The 17759-nt window shown below is 39.9% G+C and overlaps 1 protein-coding gene across 1 annotated transcript in view; it reads left to right on the top strand.

Annotated features, from left to right (window-relative positions):
• ARHGAP8 (Rho GTPase activating protein 8) overlaps positions 1 to 17759 on the top strand; it is an 84619-nt gene that overhangs the window by 10375 nt on the left and 56485 nt on the right. The window contains exons 2-3 of the mRNA XM_065638176.1: positions 14212 to 14323; positions 17580 to 17717. Coding sequence (XP_065494248.1) covers positions 14287 to 14323; positions 17580 to 17717 — 175 coding nt within the window. The 5' untranslated portion in view covers positions 14212 to 14286. The remainder of the gene's footprint in view (positions 1 to 14211; positions 14324 to 17579; positions 17718 to 17759) is intronic.

Genomic DNA, 17759 nt, shown 5'->3' with positions numbered 1-17759 from the left:
CCATTATGCTTCCCTCTGTGCTTTGCTTAAATTCAGACCTTTGTGTTGCTGCTGTTGTAGTAGTACTTCAGCCTGTAACACCACCAAAGACTACTTCAACATGTAAGTAATATAAAATTTCTGTATGTTTTCCATTTTTTGATGTGCTGACAGAGTAATGAATAGACAATGTGGTCTTGTTAGATGTTAGCATAGGTTGAAGTAAGTGTGTATATAACAGATGCAGTCATATTTTTAGATTTGTGTAGCAATTAGCATACATATGTTTGAAAGTTCAAAAGGGTCTGGATACCAGTGTTGTTAAGTAACTGAAGAGACTTCTAGTAGTGTTTCATGGAGATTAATGGGCTAATATGCATCATTCCTGTGATACGTTACTAGTGCTAGATTTCTTAGGTGCGAAATAGGATTTATTGTTTTTCAGATGTTAGAAATTTTGATTCTTTCTTAAGATGAAAATTTATGCCTGTTTTGAGGGTACAGTTAAAGAGAGGAAAGTAATAAACCAGGTGCAATGACAGCAAGTAATTTTACATAACAGTAGGGAATTGGCAAGATTTCTTTTGCAGTTGACTTTTGTTAAGGTATAGAAAGGGTCTGATAGCAGAATGCAGTTAATAATGATAAGTCATCATTTCAGCCACGACGCTACTGCTACCGCTTCACTTCTCGTTCAACAATCTTTTACCTGAGAACTGCTCTGTAACATGCATGAGTATAGACAAATACATTTGGATAAGGTGATGAAGTCTTCAGGGTAAAAGGCTTTATAATGGGCAGTGGTTCCAAAATCATTATTACCAAATATATATGCAAGCAGATCACACTGCAATAAAAATTAATGCAGTGATTCACAGTCCCATTTCTGTCAACTTAGTCAAAGTACATCAAGGCAGCAAAAAAGCATAAATCTGGTTTATGTCAGCTTCAGGAGGTCATGAGATACTTGATACCACATAAATCTTTCTGATAAAAACGTTAACCTGCCAAAATTGTTTGAACAGATTTGAATTTGTGGAGTTCATTTACGTTGTGTCATTTCTTTCTTTCACGTGACCTCAGTTTTTCTGATCCAGTACAGCAACTTGAAAGTCTCACTTAATATATCACTGAACCATGATACGAGACACTTCTCATGCAGATATTAGCTAGTCTTTTTGGAGCTAGTGTTTTGTATGTATGCCCTACCAGGTAAGAGAATTACACCTCTAAAAGACATGGGTATAGTGAACATAGGACAGGAAGCTTTTTAGCCATATTTCAAACTTGAACTTTAGGGTTGGGTGTGGGATTTTTTTTTTTTTTTTTTGGCTTTTACAATTTAGTATGGAAAGGTCTGCCTTTTCCTCCCTTTTCCTCTTCTATTTATTTTTCTTCTTCTAGTTCCCATTACTCCACAGTTTTGGCTGGCAAATTTATTATTTTAGTCTGCAGTTTTGCACATACAAGAATTCTTTTTGCTCCTTTACAAACATTACCTATCACAAAATTTGTTTACAAAAGCCAGCAAAAATAAAATGTCTTGCTAGCGAGATTTAGTTTTGGTAGGAAAATGAACAAGAAACATTTTAACATCGTCTTTACAATCCTAAAGAAAACAGCTGAAGCTCTTGAACTGTACAATAGTTTTTCCAATTTTTGTTCAGTTGTAACTCCAGAGCAGCTATAGAAATCTAGCGTGGGATGTGATTTTAGAAATTAAGATTCCAAGGATGGGATGTGCTAGTGTGAATAGAGGGGAAATTTGAGGTGGACTGAATATAGAAGCTTGGTTTAGGGTTAGGTTTGAAGCAGCTGTTGTTGCTGCTTGATTATATTGATGGTATTGAACACGTGAACCGTTCTGGGCCTTGCTGCGCCCCTCAGCACAAGCAGATCAATGACTGAGTTCTCATCTGAAGCACCTACCAGGCAGCCTTCGAAGCTCCGTGGACGTGGTGTGTTGAACTCTGGTAGTAAAACGCTACCAGGCTTTACAGTACTAAATTTCCTGCCTTGCACAGTAAGTTATGATAACTTGCAAATTGTCTGAGTGGAAAAGTTTAACCTTAATACTTGTGAATTAATGCAGAAATAATTGTTTGGGGCAAATCAACAACTAACTGGGTCTTCAGTGCAATGATTGAGAAATGATCCAGTGCAAATGGAGAAAGAGTGGAATGATAGGTACTGTTATCATCATTTAACTCAATTTCGAATTGAGATTTATAATTAAACATGGGCTATATGTTCACCATATAAGATGGCTTTTGGAACTCTCACCTCCTGTACTTCACAGTACTATTTCATTTTTGTGCAGATCAGAGATGAAAGGCGGGATGTTAAGTGTGGGTATTGCTACATCTTGACAAGAACTGGAAACATTGGCCTGTGTTGCATAAATATAAAAAGAATATTAATTTATTTTAAAAGCCCTAATTTATTCCAGCCAGCGGAATCCCCAGTGAATAATTATGCAATTAAAACCCCTTTTTTATCATAATACATTAACCCTTTGTCCAGTAACTTGTCAGATTAATTTAATTAAAAACCACAGTCTTAAAAATATACTTGTCTGCAATTGAAAGTGCGTAATCCCTTGGGATGGAAGCGCTAGTTAAACATTAGTTCAGCCCAACATAATTCTGCCACATTAGTGTGTGTTACAGTATATTAATGTAGAGAGCAAGTTCCATAGATGACTGATCATTAATGTTTATTAGATTACATTATAGTAATCTTTGTTTAGTCAATAAACATTTACGCTGAATCAAAAAATGATGGTGTAGTGTGTCATTGCAGCCACTTATCCATGTTCAGATAATTTTGTCCTAACGATACAGCAAGCTTACATGATTTTCTGTTAATTGGTTATACATTAGGCACTCTTTTTTTCTCCATGTGCTCGCACTGTGCCAGGTGAACGAGTGGATGTGATAAGAAAATAGCTGCACTGTTTCAGACAACAAAAGAGTATTTCCAAAACCTCTTTGCCAGTAATGTGTAGAATTAATCCCTTTACATTAGTGCTTTCAGAACTGGGAATGGCTGATACATGAAGATATTTATAAGCAGTAGGGAAACAATTTTTATTTCACTGTGACATGCATAATTCTTCCCATAGATAGATTTTTGACTTCTGCCAGCGGAGAAGTTATGGCAGGGCAGGGGAGGGAGACTGTGCTTACATATTGCATGGTCAATGAATGACAGTGCATCACTGGTTTCCCAGCAGAGGAGGAAAACAAGTGATGGGCAGTCTGTAGGTTCAGAGTATAACCTGCTCTGTCTACCTGCCTGCTCCGGTGAGGTGATCACAAGCATTATAGAGGTAGGCAAGTTGCAGTACACTTTGAGACTGGATATAGTTTGTACCTGTGGGAAGACGTTTTATGATGTGTGCGAGGTCTGCATGGCAGCCTGCAGTCCAGAGTCAGCTTTCAGAAGAAAGACAGGAACGGGCAGAGTCGGGTTTATGCATCCCAGGGAGGTCGTTGATGGCCCAGGTGAGCCCATAAGGGACATCCCAAACCAGCACACAGCCCCTGCTGCAGGAAGGGTGTGCTTGTGCTGCACTAGGCAGTAACCCTCTACTTTCCTATCTCTGTCCCACTCCAGCACCTGTACTATTTTAGTTAATTATGTTATAAATTTTCTTCTATACAAACGTGTATCTGTAAAAAAACCCCTAATGAATACGTTGTTCTCCCCGAAGGTTCCCTCTGAGAGAAAAAATAATTCTAGCCAACAAAAACTAAACTTCTCATTTCACGAGTATGCTACACAGTGTTTACCATCCTCCTTGCTGAGAAATCACTTTCTTGCACAGTGTAGCAAAAGTTGCTTTATTTTATGTACAGTAGAAGTTTGCTTTAAATGAATGCAGTGCTGATTAAAAATTACCCAGTTGATGGCACTAGAAACTGAAGTCTGATTTATCATCAGAACAAATAGCATGTAGGCACCTCCTCCCCTCCCTTCAACATTAATAAATTTTTGTTCCAAACAGGGTTTGAACCAACAGGGCTTAAGGAGATGCTTCAAAATTACATTTATCACCTTTGATAAAAATGCTTACTCTTTCTGTTAAGTTGTTGGTCTCTTCTATTTTTGCTGCTGTACATTCACGTGGTGAACATGGAGTTTGCTTTGTATTCACACTGAATTCACGCTGGTAACTCAGTGATGAAAATCATTTACCTACCAGGTTATTGAGCCATCAAGCTTCACCAAATATTATACCACAAATGGAAACCATTGCTTAGAAAATTACAGTTGTGGTTGCCAGTATAATTGTAGGTGCTAAGGGAACAAAAACAAATACATATACTCGTTCAGTCAGGTTCCATCATGAACAGTTCAAGCAGGAAAATAAAAGTGGGATGAATTCTTAAGCCTTAGTAGTTTAGGAAGTTGTACAAATGAAAGAAGATCTGCCTGCAAGTTTCAGACAGAATTCTGTTCTAACCAATATGAAGAGTAGGGGTAAGAAATGTAGTAGAATAAAGAAATGCTTTTTCTGCCGTTATGGACCTTTGTTCCCTTCGTTCCTGGAGGGTCTGCAACCTTTGTTTTTGTGCAGCCTGAGAGCTCGAAATCTGATTGTGCTGGGAGTGGGAGAGATGAGAAGAGAAAAGGCTTTAGGTAGGAGAACTTGGACATCAGCAAAGCAGAGGATTGTGTTAACCAGCAGATTTGGTGGTGGTAGTTGCAGGTGAAAAATTATGCACAGAGGAGCTAAGCCACAGTGAAGGAATGAGTGAGAAGGTGAAAAACAAGAGAGTCATGGTGGAAGGGAAAACAAAGAGATGAACAAAGGGGAAGGCTAGGCAGAAAGAAGGAGAAAGGAAGAACTTGGTGGATGGGAAGACAGGAAGACAAAGTGAAAGGAATTAAAGGAGGAATAAAGAGCCACTTGAATGGGCATATGGAAGTATGACTGAAAAGACATCATGGAGGGAACAGGAAGTAGCAAGTCACTGACTCCCACTCCTTCCCATTGCTGGCGAGGAGCAGGTTTAACAGAGAGTTGGCATCTGACTGAACTAAAGACAGGATTATCCCATCCTATCTTGAAGTGGGGGTGTTAAGAGCGTGTCGTGGTTTAACCCAAGCTAGCAATACAACCACGATAGCTGCTCACTCATCGCCTCCCCCCTGCCCCCCAACAGGAGAGAGAATCGAAAAGGAAGGGAGAAAGTTGGACTGAGATAAACACAGTTTAATAAAATAACAAAATACTAATACACCACTAGTAAATATATATATAAAAGATACTCAAGGCAATTCCTCACGATCTTTGTCCACACTAAGCAGCCAGTCCCAGGAAGTGGCACCCCAATCCCCATCCTGAAGAGACGAGAAGAAAAAAAAGGAAAAAGGCACAAAAGCCCAGAGGCCTCTGCAAAATGGCAAAAAGCTGAACTAAATGTCCTGACTTTTCTTAAATATAAAGCATGACATTAATGGGGTGAAATACTCTTATTGATCAGTCTGGGTGTCAGTCGAGCTCTGCCCCATCCATGCCCCCCTTCTCGATGCCTCACACCTGTGGGCAGAGTGCTCAGAATGTCCTTGGCTCTCAGACCAGAGCAATTAAAAACATTAGCTCTGTGCTGGAGTGTTATCTCTTGTTCTCAAACTAAGTCCATATAATGACTATGCCAGCTATGAGAAAGAAAGGTTTCTAACTGCACCAAGAAAATTTAACTCACTTTCAGTCAAACCAGCACAGAGCATAAGCACAAAAAGCCCGGGGCAAGTTGCCAGCAGAGATCGGCGTCAAAACCAGAGTCCCTAGATCTAAGACAATAATGCTGTGGAGTAAAGAACTGGGGTCTGGGGTGCAGCCTCTGTAGGGAAGTCCTGCACTGTGGGAGTGAGCGCCACAGAAGTGCCAGGTACCCACAGCACGCTGTCCACAATAATTGCTCTGCCAAGTTGAGACAGCAGACAGGATTTCTGGATGGTGCTGGGCTATGCTGGGTGGCTGTGCCATGGGGAGTTATTTTTTTGTGGCTCAGATTTACAATGCAGATATGCTCTGAGTGGCCCAGGCACTGCAGGAGCCAAGCCACATTTCTGAGTGGCTTCAAAACTCCAAAGAAATAAAGCAATTCAGGTGTTCGGGGCGTTGGATAATTAAAGAAACGTGCTTTACTATTTATCCAGGAGTAAATACTGAAAAAACTGCTGCATGAACTTGAGCATCTTTCCAAGTTTAGAACAATATATACCATCACCAAGTAAACACTGTTTTCCTGTTTTCCAAGCAGTGAATAGATGAAACTAGTAGAAAATTTGATCAGTGTATAATTTGGTATGATAGAGCAAGGAGTCATGACAGGGAGACTGTCTTCCTTTCTTTCTGATTTTCAAGGCTGTGTCTAAATCCGTCGGAGGAATTAACCTTTATGTGTGCCTCTCCTGATCATTATGTGAAAAGAAGCTCCAAATCACCCCAAACTAACGTGATAGAGAAAGGATGAAGTCTTTGGATTATTTTTAAGGCTACATGCATTTAATTTTTATTTTTACTCTTCCATTTTAACATAATATTTTTCATCTTAGCCTTACATTATTTCTGGGACAGAGCAGCGATGCTTCAGCACAGTGTTACTTTGTACAGAGTTGGGTAGTTTTTACCATTATAAATTCTTTACTTTTTTTGTGAAGTCTGGAAGAACAGAGGTGTCAAGTTAACATGTAAGAGCTCAAACCATGTTAAAATTTATGCACAAGGTAAATGCTGAAAAGTTGCAGGAATATTTCTAGCTTTAAATTTTAGCATGACATTTTTGTCTGTTAAGTGATATGGAAATCAATTTACACAGATGCAATTAAGAATAGTGATTATGCTTTTCAAGTCAATCAAAATACCCATGCATAGTTGGGTAGCCTTTTGTGAACTTGCACTGAACTTTTTGAAATAATAATTTTCTAATTGTAAATATTAATTTACCAACCCGTGTATCATCATCCTTCAAATTCTTTTTTCTTCTCCAATTTGCTGAATTATTTTTTCCTTTGAAAATGAATTTTTCATGGAAAGTTTGATTAAAGATGTTTTGACATTGCAGAGAAATGTGGCCAGTTATGGGAATTTGTGTATATTTATCTTTACTGCACCAAATCAATGGAACTTATTACTGTAGTAAAATTAATTTGGGATTTGAGCTGTTTAAATTTTCCTGAATTTCAGGGTTCAATAACAGCTTCTCAGCAATATCGACATGTGGAAGTAACCCTACAATATTTACTTTTCCAGGCTTCCCAGTATTTTCATTTTGAAAAGGGTATTTCAGTTCTGTGCAAAGCTGGAGAAGCTGCCGTGCAGCTTTGCTTGCTGCACGCAAAACCTCATCTTTGCAGAGTACAGGAGGCCAGGCTGTAGGGTGAAGCTGTACTAGTTCCTAGTGTGGAAGGAGAAATCATTGCCACAAACAGGAGACCCCCCTTTATTTTCAGAACGGTTTCATCTATTCATCTGGTGGTTGCTTTTATTTTGTTTCTGTGTTTCTTTTTTTTTTTTTTTTCCTTTTCTTGCATGTAGGCCTGACTTTGAGACCCTATATTCTCTCCAAAAGGTGCACGCTGCTGTCAGATATAACAGAGAATGTCACTTTAGGTTTATAGGCTCCCTTAGACAAGACTCCTAGGGACATGGTTTAGTGCTAGATTTAGGTTAGGTTATGGTTGAACTCAATGATCCTGAGGGTCTCTTCCAACCGAAATTATGATTCTATGATACCTTGATGTTGAGTGAAGGTGCAGCAGCAAGCAAGGCTGTACCACATCCCCTCCCTACCTGCAGCCTCTCGTGCAGCAGTAGCAGCGCATTGCCCACTGTCGTGATGCTAGGAAGCCAAATGGGGCACCAGCTTTTACAGGAAAGTGTTAGGGGTTTTTTTTGTTTTGTTGTTTTTGTGGGTTTTGGTTGGTTTGGTTTGTTTGGGTTTTTTGTTTGTTGTTGTTGTTGGGGTTTTTTGGTTGTTTGGTTTTTTTTTTTTCAGCAGAAGTACTATACCAAACGCCTCCCATATTTTGGGGGAATCTGGGTCCTATGTGTAAACCTATAAACCTCTGCTACTTGTTTGGTTACGTATAGAGTATAAACAGCTGCCTGGCACCAAGAAAGAAGAGAAGCAAGAGAGCATAGTGGGAGAGAGGAATGAGAGTAGCTTAGAAGTCTTAGTAGGGCAGCTACAGATTTAAAAAAACCAAAACAAAACAAAACAACCAAAACCAAACCAACCAAACAAAAAAACCCAAAACAACAAAAAAACCCCCACACCAACCCCCCCAAAACAACAACACCACCACAAACAAAAAAAACCTCAAAGCAAACAAAAAAACCCACCCCAAAACAAAACCACTACTTGCTGCCAAGTGAAACTTAAGAGTTTCTATGGTCTGGTATTTTGCAGAAACTCCGAAGAAAAGGATTTCCCGTATTTTCATCTGTGACGTGGATCTCAAATAACTCCAATGTTAAAAAGTACTGGTATTTTAAAATGAGTCAGTGTGTACTCCATTCCCTCAGGTTGCCCACCCCCACAGCATTTTTGCACAAAATGGGGAGCAGAAGCTGGGAGAACAAAAAGAGCTGGCCGGGATCGGGGACAGGGAGCTCTGTGCAGAGGCAGTGAGCAGCGAGGGAACGCTGCCATCGCCTGCACTGCTCCTGTTCCTTGCTTGGGTGTACAACTGCTCTGCTGCTGAGCCAGTTGCCTTTTTAAAAGCGAATCCATGCATTGTATGTGTGGAAATACGGTAACCCGCTTGATTTTATTTTCTGACACAAAAATTGGTCTAGGTACCTTGAAATAGCAAGGCAGGCTTTTGACACTAGCAGAACTAGACCTAAGTCAGTCCTTATAATGAAGGGGGCTTAAAGAACCACAGGCCTGTGTACTGGAGAGGAAGCCATATGAGGAGCGACTGAAGTCACTTGGTTTGTTCAGCCTGGAGGAGGCTGAGGAGAGACCTCATCGCTGCCTACAGTTTCCTCACAAGGGGAGGAAGACGGGAAGGCTCCGAACTCTTCTCTCTGACCACCAATAGCAGAACCCAAAGGAATGTCAGGAAGATGTGCCGGGGAGGTTTAGGTTGGACATTAGGAGAAGGTTCTTCCCCCAGAGGGTGGTGGAGCACTGGAACAGGCTCCCCAGGGAGGTGTCACGGCCCCAAGCCTGACAGTGTTCAAGAAGAGACTGGACAAGGCCCTCAGACACATGGTGTGACCTGTGGGGTTGTCCTGTGCAGGGACAGGAGTTGGACTCGATGATCCTTGTGCGTCCCTTCCAACTCAGGATATTCTATGATTATATGATTCTCCCTGGCACTTGATCCTCTGGATGTCTACTTCCTATACATGTTTTATCTGATTTTCACCAACATATTGCCAACAAAGAATGGTAGGTCAATAAAGAATGTGAAAATCAGTGATGTCAAATACCTGAAACAAACTGCTGATGAAGACATGGGATTTTGGTTTGGTAGCCATTGTGTAGGAAATACACTGAGGAAAAATATGTGGTACAGACAACCTCTGGGAAGAAGAGCAGGGTGCTTTGAATACACTTCTCATGAGTGTATTGTTCACTCAGCTCATGCGTCGCTGTGTTTATAAATTCCATAGCAAAGTTCCCACAGTATTATATATAATAAAATAATATTCTGAAACCACTTCACCTTGTTTTTTTAGACAATACTCCTTAGCAAATACTGGGTGTACGTAGAATTCTCATGCTATCAAAATGTAAATTGCAGACTGATGTTACACAGCGAGCTGTGTCACACCTTTTAAAAGTAACAAATAATATCAGTGGAAGGCAAGAATATCGGGGGAAAAAAAAAGAGGAGAAGCACACTATTTATATTTGAAGAAGAACATATCTGACAGCTGAGCAAACAAAAAGAATAGGCATCAAAGATGTCTGCACCTTTGCCAAATGTTGGGAGGAATCCCTCACCTTTGTTTGGACTATCTGTAGATGCGAGTTCATTATCAAGCCGTTCTAGTGTGCGACTGCCTTTATTTTCAATAACGTAATGCTCTTTTAGTGATGTCAGTAAGTAACAACCTTGCCTGTGGAGGGGTATAGGATGTGGTATTTTGTAAAATACTTCCAAATTTCTATTCTTAATGAAAGGCTTGTAGTTTGGCTCTTTCTGGGGCTTTTTTTTACTGCCTTTTTGGTGGGGTGAGGTGGGGGAAGGCACTAAATCTGACAGTTTACTAGAAACGGCGATACGTGGCATGGAACGCTATTAAGGAGATTATGTTATCTCCTAGGAACAGAGAATGCTGCGGTCAACGGGAAATCAATTTCCGAGGGTGCTACAGTAAATTTGTCTTGTAACTGGAAACTTTCTAATTGCTGCCTCAAGGGAACAGTAAGCTGAAAACCAGGCAGATGGTTTCTTCCTCATTTCCTTTCTTCTTTGATTCCACCTAAATTATTTCTAGCTTCCTCGTAACTTTGTGCATTAAATGTTTGCAAATGTTTTAACGCTATCATAGTTGCTCTCACTTGTACAGTAACTTCGCTGTTCAAAAGCCAGATGTTTTTCAGCAGGTTTTGGGAGAGATTTAAATCTGTCCTCTTTAGATTGAGCCACTGCTTCTAACCATAGCATTAGCAGTTAGTGTGAAGGAGAAATTAGATTCTATTCCATGCTATGCAGCAGAAGGATTGTATTTTTTTTTTTTCAAGTGGGGGCTCAAAGAGATAGCTTTTTCCCCCTGTTCCATCAGTTCATTGAGACTTTCATTACGTCACCTGAAAAGCATTCTAGTGTCAAGGATATAGCCTAGTTTTTGTGACATGATTTCACCTACAATTTACAGTTAAAATTCAATAGGATGGAAAGGCCTGGTGTAAATAGGTACTTTAGAAGGAAGATAGTGCCCGATTTTCTTACAAGAGCTTTGCGGAATATTTGGTTGGGATGAAGTCTGTGAACATTAGCTTTCTTGGTTCTGAATGTCTGGCTGAATGCAGGTGTTAGTTGTGGTGGGTTGACTCTGGATGAACACCAGGTAGCCACCAAAGTTACTTTATCTCTCCCCTCCTCAGCTGGACAGGGGAGTGAAAATATAACAAAAGGCTCGTGGGTTGAGATAAGGACAGGGAGAGATCACTCACCAGTTACTGTCATGGGCAAAACAGACTTGACTTGGGAAAGTTAATTTATTACAAATCAGCTCAGAGGAGGGTAATGAGAAATAAAACAAAATCCTAAAACACCTTCCCTGCACCCCTCCCTTCTTCCTGGGCTCAACTTCACTCTGGTTTCTGTATCTCGTCCCCCCACAAGTGGCACAGGGGGATGGGGAATGGGGGTTGCGGTCACTTCATCACACGTTATCTCTGCTGCTCCTTCTCCTCACCCTCTTCCCCTGCTCCAGTGTGAGGTCCCTCCCATGGCAGACAGTCCTCCGTGAACTTCTCCAATGTGAGTCCTTCCCATGGGCTGCAGTTCTTCATGAACTGCTCCAGCGTGGGTCCCTTCCACAGGGTGCAGCCCTTCAGGAGCAGGCTGCTCCAGCGTGGGTCCCCCACGGGGTCCCAAGTCCTGCCAGCAAACCTGCTCCAGCCTGGGCCTCTCTCTTCGTGGGGCCACAGGTCCTGCCAGGAGCCTGCTCCAGTGTGGGCTCTCTATGGGGTCACAGCCTCCTTTGGGCATCCACCTGCTCTCGTGTAAGGTCCTCCATGGGCTGCAGGTGGAGATCTGCGCTACCATGGACCTCCACGGGCTGCAAGGGGACAGCCGGCCTCACAATGGTCTGCACCACAGGCTGCAGGGGAACCTCTGCTCTGGGCCTGGAGCGGCTTCTGCCCCTCTGCCCTCACTGGCCTGGGTGTCTGCAGAGTTGTGGCTCTCACATATTCTTATTCCTCTTTTCCAGTTGCAATTGAGCAGGTTTCCCCTCGCCCCCATTTCTTAACTGTGTTATCCCAGAGGCCCTACCACCACTGCTGGCCGGCTCAGCCTTGGCCAACTGTGTGTCTGTCTTGGACCCAGCTGGTATTGCCTCTGTAGGACATGGGGGAAACTTCTAGCAGCTTCTCACAAAGGCCACCCCGGTAGCCCCCCCGCTACCAAAACCTTGCCACACAAACCCAATACAGTAGCCTATGAAAACTGAAAAACGTAACAGAAAAAAAAAGTCACAAAGAGCTTATTATGGTCAAGTTCCAGCTTCAGCAAAGAGCTGAAGGGCCTGCTTGAAATACTCAGTGGATGGAGTTGGAGGCTAAAAGAGGCGTGAATACAAGTGTGAGCTGTAGGCTGAATTTCAAGGCCCTTGAAAACTTCTCAGTAACATTACATTCCTACAAAAGGTAAACATTTTGTTTAGGGAAAAGTTGGGACCAAATTTTTCAATAAAGTTGAAAAAGTTAACTTTCCTTATTTTGCAGCAACATTTTACTTCAAAAACTTTTTTTTTTTTTTAATTCAGAGTGAATAGGTACCGTTTACTCTTGACCATCACAGGTACTCGTGATCAGATAATACAGCAAGTACTTACGAGCAAACTATGTCAATTACTAAATCATGTGCAATACCTGCCACAATTTACTTGCTAAATAAAACATGAACTATCACACTAGTTGCTAATCGTTAATTTTAGAAGTGTTTAAATACCACTCAGAATAATAATAAACAAATTGATCACTGGTTGGAATATCAATCGCAAAGTATTTTGTTTGCATCTTAATTTAAAAACAACAATGGAATTATCATTTTGAATGCCATGTGGTAAAATTGAAGTGAAATGAAACATATCTGGCCCAGAATTGCTTTCATTTTTTGAGGAAAGTGTTGTTGAGTGAGAAATTGTGAAATTTTCTCTTTTGAACTTGAAGAGACTTTTCCCTGTGTATGTGCTTTTACATTGAGAGTTTCCTGTAAATGAAGTTAACTATTTATAAAATAATTGGTGAGCATTAGAAAATCTTCAAAGAGGTAGAACTATGTTCATATTTTACCTGCAGTGCAGCAAGTTTTCGAAATGCATGGTTGCCTTTGATAATTACTACTTCATTAGTATCAGGTGTGTGAAATGTTTTGAAAATTTATGGGAAAATTTCATTAGACATCAGAAGCTCTTTTAAATATTATGAATTTTAGCAGGTACTTGTTTAACTGTAGTACTTGGGAATTGTAGTTATATACTAGGATGCAAAGGAAATACCCAAAGAATAGACTTTGCATTAGTTGGTTAGAATCTGTCTCTAATTCATACCTGTAGTATCAGATATTTACTTGCTTTGTTGATGCGCACTTTATTTCTAGAAAACTACATGTATATCCCTTCTCAGAGGAGAAAAACATGCTTGTGTATACCTTTTCTCAACAGCCAAGCCAGGAATTTGCCTGGTTTCTTTTTATTTAACATGTTTAGCTGAAACCGAACTGGTATAAACCCATGGTTTTAAATTAAATTAAAAGGAGAGTCACAAAAGCTCAATTTCTTTCTCATCTTCACGCATGAGTCTGGATTTTTAATGTAAAGGAAATACTTATTTTGCCTTTTGGAGCAGCTGCTTGGGAAAGCAGATCTTCTAAATCATATTCTTTGCTCCTGAAGCTCACTTTGGGTGTGTTACTTAGTATTCTGTTTACAAAGCACTCTGCTGAGCGTTTGACAAAAAGCAGCGATTACACACAGGATCTGCTGTTTTTTCAGGTTTTTTATATGTTAATGCTCACTTGAAATTTTCATGAACCTCTTCCATGTGAAATGTGAGGTATAGAATGTTTCCTGTAATAAAACTTAAAACTGCTGTAGAATAAGTGACTTTGGTGTGAGAGTATGGAGTATACCTATCTCCTTCACCAGAGATATAAAATTAAGAAAACATTAAGATTTAAGTTGTTTCCAGAAGTGAATTAATCTGCAGTTCTGACGTTTATCATTAAAAATATGTAATATGTATGTATGTTGTAGAACAAACGCACCGAAAAAAAACAAACAGGTCAATTTGTTGAAAGTCTTGCTATTATACATAGCTTTTCTTTTTTATGGACCACTGTTTGAAAATACTTTTATAATACTCTATGTTTTAAGAAAATGGTAACCAAAATCCGATGAGCTCGTTCCTCAACAATAATTGGGTGGTAGGATTTCAGGGGTATTGTTTCTTTTTTTTCTTTTTATATCTGTATAGTGGGTAAAATATACCACATTGTGATGACAGCTACTTGTGTTTATTTTTGTAGGATTGACCCAAGGACCATTTCATCCTGCAAGAATTGGTTAGCGAGATCTGCATAGACTTGTTCCTAAGAGATAACATGGCTGAGATTGACTATGAGAAGTTAGCTGAAATAGGTAAATATTTTTTATTATACTTCAAATGGCGTCTGTATAGAGTTACAGGTGATTTAATAGAGCATCTTCAGTAAGTGAGAGGCTTCGCCAACATTTTGTAATAGTTCTTTGAGCAATCCAGTATGAGTTACAGCTGCTGTACTGATGTGTACCCTATTAAAGCCATTAGGGTTGAAGGTTAGTTTAATACATGCAGCTTTTATGAATTATTGGTAGATGTTCCTAGTGCAATTCTAGGCTATTGGAATATCACCATCATCACATATTGTGGCACAAATGGGAGTCATTACTCCAAAGAGACAAGTATTGAATGAGCATAGAGATTGCTGTATTGCATGTTATCTCCAAAGATGTTAGTCGAGCTGAGCAATATGACCATGGCATTAGGGGCCTCACCATTTTGAAAGATCAGTGTTACATTTTTTTTTTTCCTGGAGTTTTTGAGGATGCCAGGCTGAACTCCAGAACAAGAGTCTTCCAGAGCTGCTTTTTTTCCCCCTTATTATTTTTTTTTTTCCCCCCTCCACCTCCCATTCCCTGTCCCTCACCTTCGTTCTGATTTCTCCATGTCACGCCTTTCAGCAGCAGCAGGCTGGCTTTTTACTTCTACAGCCTGATTTAAAATCCACTGAAAGCAATTTTACCCTCAGCCTTGGCGACATGTGGATCAGGCCTCTCATGTTGTTTCCCAGCCTGGGTTGAATGGTGGTAACAGTGTGAGTAGTAACAGATGATCCTCTGCTATGCCTCATGGAGCAGGACAATAAACTCCTCTATCATTTGCAAGAGAAAAATGGAGCTGAAGTCTCCCTCAGTTTGGAATAATTAATCTTTTTTATTTGTGTTCATTAGGAAGCAGCTTTTGAGCTCCAGTCCTTTTGGTCACACAATAAAAACAAAACAAAACAAAACCAAACAAAGAATTATCTTCTCTTACTAGGTTAGGGTTAACTAGCTTTTCAGGAGATGTTGGTACTTCTTTAGTCCCTGTGAATAACTGCAGTACGAATAAGTGTGTGTCTTTACTTTGCCTCTCTAGTTCTTTGCTACATCTCCAGGCTTTGTTTACAAATCCTTACCTCTGCTTTTTGGAGATGCGTCTATTTTTATGCGTAGTACAAAATAATTTTTTTACAGAAGGAGTTGGCCTCTGCCTCTCTCTACCAAAGGCTGCAGTTAGGATACTGGTTGTTTCTGTTGTGTTTAACTTGAATATACATAGCACTTTTAATAAAGCCTATTAAGTTTCTGAGGATTCTGGTAAATGATTCACAGCTTGTGCTTTGCATCCACACAGACTAGCATTTTCTATTTCTTCTTCCCCCTCCCCTTTACAACTTCTTGTTGCTTTAGGTGGTTACAGTGCTCAGACATGAAAAAAAAAACCCGCTACGAAACAAAATAATGTTTTTCTTGTTCTGAGTTTTAACATAACTGAAATATATCAAAAAAGGAAAAAAATGAAATTTATGTCCTGCATTATGTTTGTATTATTCCTCCTGTCTCTTGGCACAAACACATTCTTCAAAGTGAAAGAATACTTTTTCAGTTAAGGTTAGTGTAGCTTTTTATGTATGTTACACATTTAAAGGGTAAAAAAATACACATTTTGGAGATGATAATTAGAATTTTAACTTTTTTGTGTGTATAAGGAGGACTCTAATGGCGTATTTCTAAAAGCAGGTGTATATATTTTTTTTCCTATAGGACTGCCGATTTATTTTCTGAGGAGGCTATAATGTGAATTCAGACCTAAAGAAATGTAAAAGTAGTACACATGTTCCTGGCTCCTCTTTGTCTTTGAGAATCCCAGCCACTAGTGGCATTTTTTTATCCTTATGAAACATGGTTTTGGTACAAATCATGTTAAAAATAAAAATGAGACAATAAAGCTTTTGTGTGGCTGTTTATAAGATAGAAAGATACTGGGAAACTGTGAGTGGAAAGCACTCTGAAATACTTAGCAAGTGTTTTTCTCTAACACTTACTAGCTACTGCCACATAAGTCTGGCTGAAATCAATACCTAATGTCTTGTGTGCTGGTCAAGCCATATGAAAAACGTGGATGATCAGAAGGCAAAATAGTCTTGAAGTACTTTTTGAAGTGGCACTAATAGTGTTATAGACAAAACTAGTCATTGCTCCTTATTAAAGCTTGCATGATAAGAGATAAGTTAATGTACAGTAGGGGGTGGTGCACCTTGTCAGACATTAATTTTTCTCTTTACGTGTACCTTTTCTTGTCTTAAGCCAGCAAGACACTTGTGTGTTTATGTGTCAATAAAATGTTATTCCACTCAGTTTCTAGAAAACCATTTGAATAGCATAGAAATGTTTGTGACTGTAATTATCCCAGAATCTGTGTTCATTTGGATAGGTACTTAAGATCAGCTCTTTTTGAATCTTACAATGGTTTGGAAAAAACTTGGTGGGGGATGGAACCAACAAGAAACAAACCAAACCAAACCCAAAATCTCTGGAACAAGATTGATTGACCACGTATTGCTAATTTCAGTCCGGAATAGGTTTGAACTTGAAGATCTAGTCCAGAGTGTACTGAAGTTGAGGGAAGTATGCCCATTGATTTCACTGGGCTTTTGAGCAGACATTTACACCTTAGCTTGGCCTCTAACTGGAACATATGCCAGATGGACATTTGGCTACCATGCCTATTGCAGTTTCGGGAGATGAAAGGATTTCAAGGAAACGGTGGATTTTGGTGGAGGTGAGATGGAAATTTGTTTGCACTTTGCTACCCTTATGCAAAATAATGAGTCCACTCTCAGAGGAGCATTCACAAAGGGTATTAATGTGGAGTAGCTGTCAATGCGCACGTTAGCGCACTGAAACTTTGACGCCGCCGTTTGGACAACATTGAAGTAAGAGACAAGAAGCTATAGATGGATGCAACAAGCAGATTGTGGGAATGTAGGAAATGATGAGACAAAACCAGCCATTGTGAATAGCAAGGTCACAGCTAGCCAGCTGTCCAGTCATTGTCAAGATTTTTGTGAGCATCACAGCAGATAGTAATCTTAAGGAAGATGCGAAAGTAGCTTTGAGGTATTAAAGGGTTGCTTTTCCCACATGTTACAAAGGGGAAAGAACAAGAAAATTATCTGAAACTGCAACAAATGGTGATAAAGGCCTGTGTTTTTGCCAAACTGAGCTAAAATTCAACCCTTCAATAATCTATCAGAGGCAAAAGTTTTTCTTTGTTCATTAGCACTGTAAGCATTCTTGCTTGCTCCTTTAGAACTGCAGAAAGATGAAGCGGAAGATACACAATCAGAACAGGAAGAAACGAACACGTCTCCGCCACTTGAGGATCCGGAGTTAAATATCAATCACCCTTACTATGACGTTGCGAGACATGGCATCATCCAGTTAGCAGGTATGTTTGGAAAAATACTACGGCTTCACAGTTACGAGAGTC

This window comes from Caloenas nicobarica, chromosome 1, assembly GCF_036013445.1.
Source record: "Caloenas nicobarica isolate bCalNic1 chromosome 1, bCalNic1.hap1, whole genome shotgun sequence".
NCBI classification, from domain to species: Eukaryota; Metazoa; Chordata; class Aves; order Columbiformes; family Columbidae; genus Caloenas; species Caloenas nicobarica.
This window is presented reverse-complemented; position numbering and strand designations above follow the sequence as displayed.